The 16267-nt window shown below is 33.8% G+C and overlaps 1 protein-coding gene across 4 annotated transcripts in view; it reads right to left on the reverse strand.

Moving 5' to 3' along the window:
• The window catches only part of LOC149789593 (uncharacterized), a 119870-nt gene that overhangs the window by 82460 nt on the left and 21143 nt on the right, over window positions 1–16267 (reverse strand). For 2 of the 4 annotated variants that reach the window (XM_089971611.1, XM_089971615.1), the window contains exon 2: window positions 3489–3647. The exons of 1 other annotated variant lie outside the window; for it this stretch is intronic. In XM_089971611.1, coding sequence (XP_089827737.1) covers window positions 3489–3558 — 70 coding nt within the window. In that variant the 5' untranslated portion in view covers window positions 3559–3647. Of the gene's footprint in view, window positions 1–3488; window positions 3651–16267 lie in introns of those variants that run through there. One more of the 4 variants, XM_089971614.1, reaches the window with a different exon arrangement.

Here is a 16267-nt window from a genome sequence, read left to right on the forward strand (position 1 = left end):
TGGTATTTCTAGTTTCTGTCAGCCATAAAAATGCTGAGTCTCTTGGTAGCATGTGGGATTATGTAAATTCATATTTAAATAATGTTTTGTATCTTTTATGATTAAAACAGACACCAACGTTAAAAATTATATGCTGTAACTGGATAAAAATTACCTGTTTATTTCCAACACAGTAATCTCTCTTAAATGCAGTGGAATGTCTGGTAATGTCTTCACCAAACTGACAACCGAACAATGTACTCCATGACACATGATAAAGAAGGATCAAAAGTATATTTATCTCACGTAAAATTATCATTGAAATTTATGGGACAAAATAAATGTAAAGTGACAAGGATATAATTCGTGCACTCAAGATTTTGGAAACATCTGTTACGCTGTGTTGTGTCTAAGACTGATTGATTGTATGGCTAGCTAGTGCTAGTGAATTTTGTACACAAATTACTCAGCTGGATGAGCTATGAACATTATGACTCATAAGATGTATCTATCCAATCTTGAATATCACTCACAACTGCAAGAAGCTTATAGTCTAATTACAAAATTGTCCCATATCTAGCAAAGAACTGCATTTATATATGGAGTAAATATATTGATTCATTTGGCACGATAGGAGTTGTTGTAGTAACATGTATTATTCAACTAATTCTTCATTAAATACATTGTATAAAAAAGCAAGATAAAACAGCTTACTAATTGTTTGCACTCCTACATACATATATTGACGCTCGAATAGTTACACACACACACACACGCACACTTTCTCTCGTAACATATGCCCTTAGAAAAATACCTATCTTTTAAATTTACAACAACCTCAAAAATCGGAAAAATTAACACAACCCGAATGCTTATTTGGAATCTATGACATAACACAAAGTGTTTGATTCGAGAGTTTGACTATGTGGGATTCGAAATTTAACAGTATTAGCTGATATAAACCAGTTAGTGACATCTGCGACTTTGATATATCTGACCAAAGGATATATATATATATATATATATATATATATATATATATATATATATATATATATATATTCGATTCAAAAGTGTTAATTGCCTTCCTTTGCATATCGATATTAAATGGATGATACATCGATATTATATGGAAATGAAAGTCCCCAACATGTGTTCAATTGTATCTGTACCCTTATCTAGCGCCATACATAAATTTAAATATGCAGTGGATAGTGAGAAAAATCTTAATTTGAATGGTAAAATTATACAGCAAGATCACAAATTCACGTTGCATTCTTATATTAAAATTATCATTTCAATAGAGTGATACATCGCATGTGTCTAACAAGTTTCACTGAATTCAGGCTTTCATGTCACACTTCGCGCGGATATTGAATGTCGGGTATAATTCTAAATGTGAACTGTCAAATATAATTCAAAGTATCGTAGTTTTGATACTATTAATGACGCAATATAATATAATTTATTACATGATACCATAGAAGAAACTTATTGCATTTATTAAGCAAATTTAAGATATAACATATTTTCTAAGAATATAATAAACTTAAAGCAATAAGTCGAATTTATGTTATATTATACTTTATATCATATATTTTAATGTATGCAACTTATCTCCATACACTAACTCATATATAGTGGCTGAAAATGAGAGTACTGCATAATGCCACTTTCAAGTAACACTGAGGGCTTCTTTGTATGACATAGCTGTGACTAATACAACTAAAAAGCCGATTATTATCCAAAAACACCTATATAATTGTGCGATCAATGCAGTCTTGTCTAGCACTATTGCTGACTCGTGTTTGAGGTGTATGCCAACAAAGTAGATTATCGTCCAAATTATGTGCGATTCGGATGATTGTATGTCTTGAAGGCATAATAATGAAACACAATTTCCTGGAGACTTTATCTTGAAGGCCACATTAGTATTCAGCGTAATTATAATAAAATATAATATGATGAAATTGAGTCTTTTCGGTTCACGTGTTCATCTGTTAAAAACATATCAATATAAATTTCTATTCTTCTGATATCACAAATATATGCTATTAGGAACTTGCATGCATTGAATTTATTTTAAAATAAACTTGTCTTTGATCTACGCTATACCAGACACATGCAAAACGCATCTATCTGGAGATTCACAGTCTTCTTTGTTCTCATTATATGTGTGTGTGTGTGTGTGTGTGTGTGTGTGTGTGGCAATAACAACTTCGAGATCAAGATCATCCCAAGAAGGGTAGTCTGAACATCATCCGTGCGAGAAAAATACTAAACATACATATGGCTTATTTCGCACTAAAATCTCTCTTCTGAGCCGACATTTTGGAACTATTCGTAAATGTGAATAATTCGCTCGGTAAAAATGAAAGCTAGCATTGCGGTGGTAAGATTAAATCTGTCAACAGTGGAAAAGGGAATTTTCTTGCTAGTTACTAGCAATTGCTATTGGTCAGTTCTTATGAATAGCCACATGCTACATTGAACAACGCAACGAGCAGGGTCAGTTACAATTATATTATATAACGCTTTTTATACGTACAATTCTGAATCCCATCAGTTGTTGTTTCTTTTGTTATTTTAACATTTCAATCTGAATCAATAAATTATTTTGATAGATCTTTTCTGTAGTTTTCGTTTAATCCTAACTTGACTTGTTGCAACTTTTATAAATTGTGTAATAATTTACCCTTTATCTTTAAAAGATGTATTTATTTTTTTTGTTCATTATTATTATCTTTTTCTGAATGCTGACTGTGAAGAAACATATCGTGTATATGTTTGGACATGCATTTGTTCTGATGAGAACTCTATAATTTGCTTCGTTCTTTTGTACATTTATATTTGAATGACCATTATATACACTCCAGGACTAGACGCTCTAAAGTCAAATAGAAATATTACTTCTAAATGCAACTTCTCTGTACAGCCATTGTGCATTATCATTTTGGAGAATTTCAACACGATATTCGTCATTATGTAAGGGTACATATATTACCCCACCACACCAAACACACACACAAAGACGCATCACTACCAGCTGATATATCGAATTATTAAAATTGAGTTTTGAGTTATATATTATAGTTTTTAAATCACTTAGTAATTCATTAAATAGGAGTAGTAAATTATGAGGTGCTTCACGCTGGTTTTTGTATTGCTACTGCACACGGCCTTTCCTGACTGTCCTTTTCTATAAATATTGAAAAGATTCTGTTTGCAGAGCAAGAAAATATTCACTGACAGATTCGATTAAATATGCCACACCTTAGGTAACAAGAGAGTATGAAAATGTTCCTTGATGTATTTCATTACGTGTGTGGGAACTAAGGTAACAAAAGAGACAGAGCTATATATAAATTCAAAAACGTGTTGAAAGATTCATGACGGCATACACACCGTCTTTGATGAATTTAGTAGCTGCAAAAAGAAGCAAAAGGTGTATGTATTGATAGATTATGAAATAGCAAATGGGGTTTATATGTAAGTTGTAGATAACCTACTGTCTTCTAGCATCACAGATCCAACATTTACCAGACTGTAACCAGCTTGTCTCTGTCCTCCTGAGGCCATGGTATTGTTCAATACGATTGTACTTTAGGTTTATTCGCTCTAGGTGAAGTGAATTGTCCGCCTAACACAATTCTGACAGGAAGACTGGGCTGCAAAATATACACAGGAATATTAATGTTGCATCCAAGTTATATATATATATATATATATATATATATATATATATATATATATATATATATATATATATATATATATATATATATATATATATATATAATATGCTTTCCAAACATATTTTCTGTTACCTATGGGGTATTATTGATTTTAAGCAAACATTTCAGCTCAGATAACGTCAATACATTCTGCATCCGTCTAAACTTACGTTAAACATGCTTCATAAATATGAATTGGAAAAACTAATATAAAAGATTCATCTACATTTAAAAGAATGTAATTCACTAATTTAATATAAACCTGTTAGATTTCAATTTAATTTCTTTTGAAATTATCTAATATAATGATTTAAAAAGGAACAACTAAAAACTTAACTATCAAATTCAAAGAAACTCTTAAATCAATCGCTTTAAATATAATATCAATGAAAACTTAACTTTACATGTTGTCTGACTTATGCTTCAGATATATGTATTATCTTCTCTTCTGCCATCTGTCTTAGGAAACACAAATGTTGTCTTTTATCTCCCACGTTTTCTGCCTCATTTCGCCTTACTGTCTCACTTTTATGGCCAGACAAACTAATATCAGTTTGCTTCTGATGCGAGGCAGATTTAGGACTCACGGTACTAATTCAGTTCCGGTAGTAAACCTATGCAAACACCATGATAGTAAAAATTCAATAACTTGAACGTTTTGAGTGCTCATGATCAAACCTATATTTACCAGTATAAATAAAACCTGGATGTCAGCTTCTGTATAGAGGAAAGGATATGAGCCGAGGCATTTTCTGGAACTGCATGTGTTTGAAACATGTGCTTTCAATTCCGCACCAAAGAGTCAGGTGCTAATTTTAGTAATGAGTGTTCCAAACTCAAGACTGTTAAAGGACTGAAATTCCATCAATAAAACAATGTCTCTATTTTGTTTCACTTACAACTAGGATAAGCTCTGAAAAGATTCTTTTTCCTAAGACATAACTTATATTATTAACCAATCCTGGTCAGCCAAACCCATATATACTTTTTTTTTATGTTCACCCATTTCCAGGCTGGTTCCCATTTTTCAAGATCTTTAGTAACTTGTGTCCTTTACTGGGCTGGAAGACATGAAAGCTATCATTTTTCAGCACTATCAGTGTCAGTCTGCTGGAATCCAACTGAATATAATAGCTACAATGAGAAATATGTTGCTATTTGATTCTGCAGTTGTTACTATGTAACTGTGCAGGTCACATGGGTGTAGACATTTCAGAATGAGAATTGTTTTAATCATCTTAGCAAAATTAAGCAAACGCATTTGGGAACAGAAATTAAATTTAAACACATGTATATTTATCTATATTTAAGTGACCCAATTAGATGTTTCGGCCATTACAGCCTCTTTACATATTTTATTTTATACATGTTTGAAAATCTTTTACATGAACCTGCTATTTTACAACATTTTCAAAGTAGAGAAAGTCACAATATTATGTCTTTATAAATGTTGGCAGTATATGCATATGTTTGTTTTAACTGTGCATGGGAAAGTATGTATGTATGTATGTATGTATGTATGTATGTATTGGGCCAACTGCTTTTGTGTATCCTTTGGAAAAGTATTTCACCCACATTTCGTTTATATGATATATAGAAGATATCAAATGGGTAACGATTTAGTATTGAATTTATGAAACGAGTTGAATAATGTCCAGTTTTCGCGAGTCTTGGCCAGCAAAAGCTGGACATTATTTAACGAGTAAGTTTCATAAATTTAAAATTAAATCATTACCCATTTGAGATTCTTTATAACACATAGTTTCATTTCAGTGAAACGTATTCAGATAGAACGAATAACGAATAATTTCGTCCATTCTGACAGACGATGTACCTTTCACTTGTGCTTAAAAATAGTTCTAAACAGAGTTGAAATAGTAAAAGTATATTATACATATTTGATAACTATAAATCAAAGAATAAGCGTCTATCCAAATAAACAGAACATTTGACAAAAGACAAAACATTTGACAACACAAAATGTACAATGCGTGAGATGTCACATTGTTTCATATAGTGCACTGTACGAGTTTGAGTTGGCCAACACAACAATGTTGACAGTGTTTCTGTTGAAATTCCACAACACAACAAAAACATTACATTGTTGCGATATTTTTGTGAAAAGAAGATTACTGGATGCAGAAATACACATATTTACTGTATTGTATTTGTGACAGGATATTTGCAGTATTTGATTTGGAACATTAGATTGTACAGAAGACGTAAACAAATCTCTTTTTGAGTCAAACTTGCATCACATATTTGCCGCACGCATATGCTATGGTTGGATAAAGTTCTGTCAGTTGGGGTGACCGGTTTATGTTTACATTCTTCTGTGAACAAAGGTGAGTTCATTTACTTCAGTAAGTTCACATTTAAACCAAGATTGTATATATAATGGATTTTATCCTACAGACATACTGCCCATCCATCCCCACCCACACTCTCGTTATTATCTAAGCAATACCGGTAGTTTTACTTGTTGTTTTTGTTCTTGTCTTGGGGGTTTTGCCATTTGTCATGTTATATGTTATACATGACATAACAAATCCCTGTGGGGGTAAATTGGCAATATTGAAATAGACGAGACCATTTTTTCCCAATTCCCTTTCGCGAGTTGAATCAAAATATGGCGGCCAAAAATGTTCAATAAAAACAATAATTTCCGGAAGGCGGGGTTAAAAAAGTTTTCTCACGATCACAGCCAATCAGTAAAGAGAATACTGCACATTAATTTCATGGGCTTATTTGGACCAATGAGAATCGCATAAAGTGATATGTTCACATGTATAATATCTAAAACATGAAAATGCGCACACTATAGGCAAAGAGTACTGATTATGTGATATAGTTGATAATGTGTTGAAAGTGCTGACAAAACAATATGCAAAAATCATCCACTAAAATTAGGCTTCTAGGGATAAATAATACCATAGCTACTGAGGTAGACTTTAATAACAGTTACTTAGAATAGAATCGAAAACAAAATTAACCTCTGGTTTGTATCAAATCATTATTGTACCTTCTATTATATCATAGAAAAGAAAGATTTGTTATTCCGTGTCCTGTATTATCACTGCGACCCAGCATTTCATTGTCACGATCACTTCTATCTTAATGTATTTTACGCTTGATAACTTTTGTTCACAATGGGGTCTAAAGACTGCTTTTCTAAAAGATGTTTAATGGCAGCTGTGTTGATTATTTTCTGGCTCATGTATTGTAACAGATAGTTACATTGTTTGATTGATTTGCTGCAGCAGTATCAGTTGCCTGGTGAGTGCTATGCCATACGTTTATTTTCCTTTCATTGTAATGAATACACTCTATATACAAATGACCATCTTCACTCTACATTCAGAGAGTTACTATATTCAAAAGGTGAGGATTAACAGCAAGGTTCCACACTGTGTCTATTCAACACTGACCCTTTTGACCCTTGGGAATTACTTAATGAAGATAGAGTTCGCATGCAGCTGTTTTACATCGGCTCTCAGTGCAAGTGTTTTATAGGTCATTTTAGTTGCAGCCAATCATTGTTATCTCTTATCTGTGTTATTAAACATATTTGCTGGTCCTGCTTGTCCAATGATACATCCATCTTTGTTAATTATCGGTGTACCTGCCTTTGTTGCATGGTCTTCAGAGTATCAGAGCTTGTGACTCTGTCAGCCATAGTCTAAAGAAGATGAATTTAAAGATGCAAATATAATCAAGAATTTCATGTACATGACTTCGCTAAACCAGTAAAAGTGTACAATACATAACATAATGGAACTTGCAAATTAGTAAAATCATTCAAGAAAAAAGGAGTAAAAGCTATTCACAACTTTATTATATTGAATACGTTCAAGCAAGTACACGAAGAATAACCGCATACATACAAAACTGTATGTAGTTTACAATGATTATGATATCAGAAATATGTGTAAGCCACAAAGCATTCAGCCCTCACATTTTATAAACCCGCTACTCTCTCCTTTTTTTTCTCTCTCTCTGATTTTGGCACATACTGAGTTTATAAAAAAAAAACTAGGTAAGTGTAGTACTCAAAGACAACATTGTACTGTTATTTTTTTAAAAACTCTTGTTGACTGTACGAACGTTTCTGTTTCAGTCTGCTTCCAGCATACACACTTACGCACAAAATACTGTATCTTACTAACAAATGATTATATATCATTGTACTTTTAATGGGTTCAGTTTTTTAAGTAACAAGTTTTTGCCCACAAGCAGCGCTGATATCAGAAATTATTTAACAAATAGGTTTAATATTGTGTCTTCTTAGTTTTGCAAAAGGATTATGATCACCTCTCTCTATCAAAGTGTATTTATTGTGGAACAATTATATGAAAATATGTAACAATAAATTCAGTTTGGTGATATCATATAACCTTGTCAAAATATCTTTTTAAAATATGTGATGCATGCAAAGTTTCAAACACAAATCTTCTTATCTAACTGTTTATGGTTGAGTTAATGTATTATGGGTAACCACTTAAGGAATTTAATAACTTGCAACCATAATGTGTATTATGGGTAACCACTTAAGGAATTTAATAACTTGCATCCATAATGTGTATTATGGGTAACCACTTAAGGAATTTAATAACTTGCAACCATAATATGTATTATGGGTAACCACTTAAGGAATTTAATAACTTGCAACCATAGTGTGTAGTATGGGTAACCACTTAAGGAATTTAATAACTTGCATCCATAATGTGTATTATGGGTAACCACTTAAGGAATTTGATAACTTGCAACCATAATGTGTATTATGGGTAACCACTTAAGGAATTTAATAAATTGCAAACATAATGTGTATTATGGGCAACAATTTAAGGAATTTAATAGCTTGCAACCATAGTGTGTATTATGCAGGCATGAAAATGTCACTCTTGGTATCTCGGAAAGAATATACATATACGACTATAAATTTAATTAAAATTATTGTACATATAGACAACTTTAATTTGTTTATGAATTCAGGGAAAGTGTTCTAAGTCTATCATTCTGTATGTTGAATGCAAACACAAATGATAACTTAAACAAGAAATTCATTACACTGTCACGCAGTCCTAAGTTTGTGTTAAAATCTAAATGTCATATAACGAAGACTATTTCTTTCACGCATAAACAGATTTGTACATCTGCATCCTAATATAGTAACCCTTGTGCCCATCAAGTCATTACAAGTCCAAGGTTCAATATAGTAATCCTTGTGCTCATCAAGTCACTACTAGTCCAAGGTTCAATATAGTAACCCTTGTGCCCATCAAGTCATTACAAATCCAAGGTTCAACAAACAGAGACTGCAGTTCATCCAAAACCTTTTTAAAATATAACAACTGTGTCCAATTCTCCAACTATAAATCAATCTGGTTTTAATTTAAAACGTTTTACATTTGGCTTTTCCTCCCAGGTTGTATGGGAAATGTATTAATTATGTGTGTACGATGATTAATCACTCGCCAAGATAATACCCAAATGTTTGCAATGAGTAATATATATATATATATATATATATATATATATATATATATATATATATATATATATATATATATATATACTGGATAGTTTGGGTGCCCTTTTTGAGCTCTTATCATCGATTCAGTCTTGTATGTATTAAATATAGCCAGCCAAGTCGGGGATCATTCCTGTATTTATACAAAATGACAAAGATGACAATTTCAAAATAGTGATGTTATTTTAATCAAGAAGGTGACAAGTTTGAATAAATCTCTAGACAAATGAAATAGGTGGCATTCTTTCTTCTGCTTCATCATTTAGAATACTCCGCTTAAGCCATGTTTCCACTAAACTTCATCACATCAGACTTCTTCACATTTCGCAGAAACAATTGTCTTTATTGTTTTGAAAGAAGCCATGTTCCCACTAAACCTCATCACATCAGACTTCTTCATATGTCCAGTAACACTTTTCTTTGTTGCTTTGACAGCCGTTTTAACACATTATTGGCTATATCATGCTGAGAAAATCGAGCTAAGCGCTTTTCACTAGGACACACCGAGACAACTGACCCAGGCATTGGCAGGTATCAAACCCGCAAAACATGGATTAAGAGTTATACACTCTACCAAATGGTCCACTCGGTGTATCATATCAAATTTACGTCATAGACTCTTTACATTAATGTACATACTATTATAATGATCCAACGTGTTTCTGGACTGGGTTTACCAAACGTTGGACACTCATAAACAATACGTTAACAACGCGAAAACATTGATAGTAAGAAAAAATGTAGAGCTGGCCGATTTAAAATAACTTCATGTGCATCAAATAATATTAACAAATAAATGCAGATAACAGTTTGAATGGCTCAGTATAAACAATATAATTCTAACTTATATCAAACTAGGTTAATTGCACATCCAAGGTTGGGAATTAAAAAAAATATAAAATAATTGGGATGAGTGACTTGAAAAGAAAGCTGGAACGTACAAAATACAAACAAGTATACAAAATAGATAAATGTGGGATGCCACCGCAATTTCGAACTTGTGACCTCATGTTTGGCAGCCGGGACACACCAAAAGAAATAAATGTGAGTGTTTATATGCATATAATAGCAGGATTGTAAATATTATTATAAGACGAGGATCTTACTATGTATAGTATCCAAACTAAAACCTGGCATTAGGGAATGTAAGTTATTTGTGTACATCAATGAAAGTTGATTTGCGCAAATGTGATAAAGCCTAATGCCAAGAATTCAAGTAGGACAATTTATGCACAATGGCAAAATGGCTAATACATATACAAGCATGAATCTCTAGACATGTGATCATGGTTAAAAATAAATATTATGCGATTTTTACAATAATATTGCCATGCATCTAACTGTTTGGACTTTGGATTTTTAACATAGCTTTAACACACCTTTAAGTCATATCGCTACGATGTCTGCAGTGTGGCAGTTTACAGATATTTCAACTGCAACTTTGTAATCCATCTCTCAGAAATTTGCTTATTCTATGATAGATTATTAAGGTATACTTTAAAGCAAATTTAATAACTGCAAATTTCAATTAAGTATTATAAATATATGTTGACAAGGATTGCTGGACAACAGTAGAAAGAGGGATAGGGAGAGAGAGAAGGGGTAGAGAGAATTTACTTAACTTTAGAGCTGTTTAGATACATGGATGAAACTTACCGTTATATATTGTGGCAGAAAGGTATGTTGTGTTGATTGGTTTGGTCTTATCTTCATGGTAAATGTCAAAGTTCAATATTTTTAAGTTTTTTAGCTTCTGCTTCATCTCATAAAAGCTGTTCTCGTACAGGTATGCTTCTTTGTTTGATGGCATCTCAGTATCAGTCAACGTTTTGTCCATTAGGTCAAGGTCACTGATCAGTCTCCTTACATTTGTATATACCTTTCCTCTAATGCCTTTTAGAGGGGCAATGAAACTCAGTCTTCCCAATACATTTACACCTTTGTCTCATGGGTCATTCGGAATTCATCATTGTGAGCATTTCTGATCTCACCATGATTATTCCTGAATTTGCTGTTTATGTTTTTTGTTTGAAGTATTCTGTTTCCAGCTGTATGCTGAGATCGTGGTATAAGTTATTCAACCGTAAATGACATGAATATTGAGAATTCTATCTTGTTCTACCATTTATCTTTTTAATTGGTCTTTTTCTTTATTCATACTGTTCAGTCTTTTAGGTTTAATTTTTATCTTTATCTGATACGACTACTTGTCTTCCTTTCATGAGGATGCTTGAGGATTTTGATCATCCTAAATTTATAAACAGTGTCTACCTTAAATATTATTACTAGCAAATTAACTTGGTGATGTGTTTTCTACTGATTACTCCTACTAACTGCACAGACTCAGATCTGATGATGCATTATGCGATGGCAGATTTGGGTTTGCGCAGTTCGCAGCTGGACTCGTCTTATAAACTAGTAAATATAGTATCTTAATTGTTATAACTCAAAAAGTGTCTTAACCCTAAATGTCATGTACTTTTGAGGATTATATATTTTCTACTTGTAATTAATTGTAATATATTTCATTCTTGATTTCATCTGTACCAACTACATTATTTTAAAGGAACCTACAATATCCTATTTCTGATTGAAATTACCTGTCATTTGCTATTTGATCAGGATGATGAAGTTAAAGGTCATGTGGAATAGTGAGTTTTGTAGATCTAGGTATGTATATATTTCTTAAGCTTCTTTTTGTGCTAATAGTTTGTTCAGCTATTAGCATACTCACATCACAAAAACGTATAAATGACTGTTCATCAGTTGGTGCAGTTTTCAGTTCTAGTATGCATATCAAGCCCCAGTAGTGGGTGTGGACACAACTTTATTCGCATGATGCACTTATCCACTTAACTATTTTTTCATCATTAGATACAAAAGTTCATTATGTCAGCTATTGGAAAATGATAACATCTCTCAATACTTTCATCATCTAATATGGTCATAGTTATAATGTGTTTCATATCTATAAGAAATAAAGTGAACAAGAAATAAAATAAAAACAACATAACTGTGGACTTAGTACAACACCTGCTATTTAGAAGGTCTATGTGTTCTAAAATATTAGATAACATACAAAAACATTTATCTACAAGATTACAAAAACAAACAGCATAAAATTAAAAAACAAAAAAAAAATAATTAAGGAAGTAAACATAATACAATATTCAAGCATTAAGAGTACTCTTGATGAGATCAGTGTTTATGTGTCTGAGATCTATGGGCAATTCGTTCCACGTCAATGGGCCCTGATCCACAGAAAAACGTTGTCCTAATGACGTCATTTTAACAGCTGTAATGATGTGAATATGAATGTCGGAAGATGAGCGTAGGTTTCTAGATGGGGTGTACACATGGGTGAGGTCAGATAGGTCTATTGGACTAGAGTCAGTAAGTAAACTGAAGCATAATGAACATATCTTCTCTTTGATTCTGGATCGAATGGATAGCCAGTAAAGGCTATTTAGCAGGACAGGCGTGTTCAGTTAGTGGTACTGTAAAACGATCTGAACAGCCTTATGTTAATTTTTTTAAGTTTCTGAAGTAAAAACCTAACGATACAGGATTGAATTGCAATAATCCAGTCTTGAAAATACTAAGGAATACACAGTGCTTTAGTGGCATCAAGCAAAGAATATTGTGAATGGAGCTGATGCATCTCAGCTTCAGAAATGCAGCCTAGTATATGTTTATTACATGTTGGCGTAATGAGAGCGTACTGTTGAGAGTGACCCTAGGTTTCGTACTGAAAGTGTGAATTTAATTATTGTTATTGCTGATGCACATTGTTTAAGGTAAAGGATACGAAATGAGTGGTCAGAATGTCTTCAGTTTTATCAAATTGTGGCGAGAACATAAATTCCACGACGAATAGGCAGACTAGAAACATTTTGATGATGGTATTAACATAATCATAATACTACTACTGCTACTACTACTACTACTAATAATAATAATAATAATAATAATGACTAATGAAAATGGAAAATATTTCCAGTTGGGATGAGAGAAGAAATGCGAGTTCACATATATTCTAATTGTACATTAATACATAGAATCTGTTTCTTACGTATTTGCCATACATTCCAGTAGAAATGAAGTAATATTCATTCTTGCAGGGCCCTATACCGGCCAAAACCCGCATACGTTACATCCCCATTCAGCACCCAAAGTGGTCTAGTAATGTTAATTCCCGTACTAAGTGATATGGTTCAACTTTGGATATTGTACTTGTGGAAACTGTACATGACCAAAGCACACAGATAACCAAAATGTGCTCGAAAAATCAGTCTGATTTATTTTATCTTAGCGTTATAAAAAAATAAATAAGAAAACGCATTTTTTTCTGACTCGAAAATAAAAGCTTCGGAAATTGCAATAAATGAATTATCAGATATATAAAATGTAAAAATAAAATGTATAGGCTCTTTTCAAAAAATTTAAGTCTGAAGTCCTGGAAATGAAAATGACCGAGCAGAGCTAGCAGTTTCTATAAGTACGCATATGAAGTAAAGACAACCTGTAAGCTCTATATCCCATACTACACCCATTAATCATACACCAATATAAAGAGAATAAAGCGTTCTTTGAATATTTCCTAATACGCACAAAGTCTTTTTTACGTAGCTAGTATAATCAGTGAGGAAAACCAGGCAAATTAGTTTCCTTTTAAACTCTAATCCTACGCAAAATATAAACCTGTAAAGTGCTACTTTTTAGATATCGTGGGAGTAGCGCACCTATGCATACATTTAAATAACGTCAGACAGTGTGCTGTTCGCATACAAGTGTATTTTGTTTAAATGGAAGCTCAGGCTCCATTACCCAGTAGGTAAATTAAATTAAAAACCGATATTAATTAGGAAATTAACATATTTTGTTTGAAAAAGCAACATTCCTTTAACATCTTGCTTTTCTTCCTTCACCAACACAGGAGGAAAACGTATTCGAACAAATATGAGTAAACTTAGATGATATGAGGTTGTCACCTAAAGCCCAGACCATCAGGTCCCGTCACGCAAGATGGCAATGCTTGCTACACCTAAAGCCCAGACCATCAGGCCCCGTCACACAAGATGGCAATGCTTGCTACACCTAAAGCCCAGACCATCAGGCCCCGTCACACAAGATGGCAATGCTTGCTACACCTAAAGCCCAGACCATCAGGCCCCGTCACACAAGATGGCAATGCTTGCTACACCTAAAGCCCAGACCATCAGGCCCCGTCACACAAGATGGCAATGCTTGCTACACCTAAAGCCCAGACCATCAGGCCCCGTCACCCATGATGGCAATGCTTGCTACACCTAAAGCCCAGACCATCAGGCCCCGTCACACAAGATGGCAATGCTTGCTACACCTAAAGCCCAGACCATCAGGCCCCGTCACACAAGATGGCAATGCTTGCTACACCTAAAGCCCAGACCATCAGGCCCCGTCACACAAGATGGCAATGCTTGCTACACCTAAAGCCCAGACCATCAGGCCCCGTCACCCATGATGGCAATGCTTGCTACACCTAAAGCCCAGACCATCAGGCCCCGTCACACAAGATGGCAATGCTTGCTACACCTAAAGCCCAGACCATCAGGCCCCGTCACACAAGATGGCAATGCTTGCTACACCTAAAGCCCAGACCATCAGGCCCCGTCACACAAGATGGCAATGCTTGCTACACCTAAAGCCCAGACCATCAGGCCCCGTCACACAAGATGGCAATGCTTGATACACCTAAAGCCCAGACCATCAGGCCCCGTCACACAAGGTGGCAATGCTTGCTACACCTAAAGCAACTAGCAATAGGACCCGACCTAACTTACTACCCCAATAATAAAACTGTATAAGGTGGTCGTATCTTGCAACCTACATGTCAATGACATCAGATGTCAAATAGCCACGTGCTATCGACAATAAACAAATTTCCAAAGTTGTACATATAATTTGAAAATATTATATATAAACCACGTAATATTTGTAAATAAATATAATGCACACTTAATTATCCACATATTTATTCTGAGAACAACGATCAGAAACCTGTCAGAATCCCAACAGAGTGGTGAAAACTATTTTCAACAAGTACTGAAGTAGTGAAGGGGGACACTTTACGTACAATGGGAATTAGCATTAAAAACACCCTTGGGACACTTTACGTACAATGGAAATTTAACATGGAGAAAAATCGTGGGACACTTTACGTACAAGGGGAATTAACATGGGAATAAATCGTGGGATACTATACGTACAAGGGAATTTAACATGGGAATAAATTGTGGGATACTATACGTACAAGGGGAATTTAACATGGGATTTTTTTTTTTTTAAAAAGTTTTTTTAAAATTTAAATTTAAATTTAAATTTAAAAAAGGGGTAGGCAATTCAAAAGACTATCTCTTTTCGAGAAATATGGCTGGCCCTGAAAAGGGCCTTTGGGTTTTTTCTTCTTCTTTTAACTTTTTAACTTCTTCCACCATCCTCTTATTTTGTCCATCATTCCTTTCTTCTTTTTCTTTTCTGTTTCCGGCAACCAGTCCGGGTGGCCCATGGCCCGGAACTTCTCTTGGATTTTCATCCAGTTTGTGTTCAGTTTTTCAAATTCATCCCTTTTTTTTCTATTTTCTTCTTCTTTTCTTTCCTTTAACCACTTTTCTTTGATCTTCTTGACCTCTTCGGTCAGCACATTCCTCATTAGTTCTTCAGCTTTCTTAAGTTTTTCTAACCCCCACTTTGCGAAACACCAATCTGTCCATTCTGCAATGTCTTCTAGAAAGCACCTTGCACTCGTCACATGATCTATCGCTTCTTTTAACTTACCCACTTTGACATACGGTGGGTTAATTAAACCTCTGATTCTCTTCTCCTCATCATCTATCATTTCTTTTACAATATTTACGGATAAGTGGAGGCTGGTTACTTGTCTTGAGACGAAGTCTTTTGTCACTGCATACCTCCATTCCTGTTCAACCCTTTCTACTACACTCAATCCATCTACCATCCAATACCAACTTCCCATAAGATCGTT

The sequence above is a fragment of the Sinohyriopsis cumingii genome, chromosome 10, assembly GCF_028554795.1.
Source record: "Sinohyriopsis cumingii isolate HCF-2022 chromosome 10, ASM2855479v2, whole genome shotgun sequence".
NCBI classification, from domain to species: Eukaryota; Metazoa; Mollusca; class Bivalvia; order Unionida; family Unionidae; genus Sinohyriopsis; species Sinohyriopsis cumingii.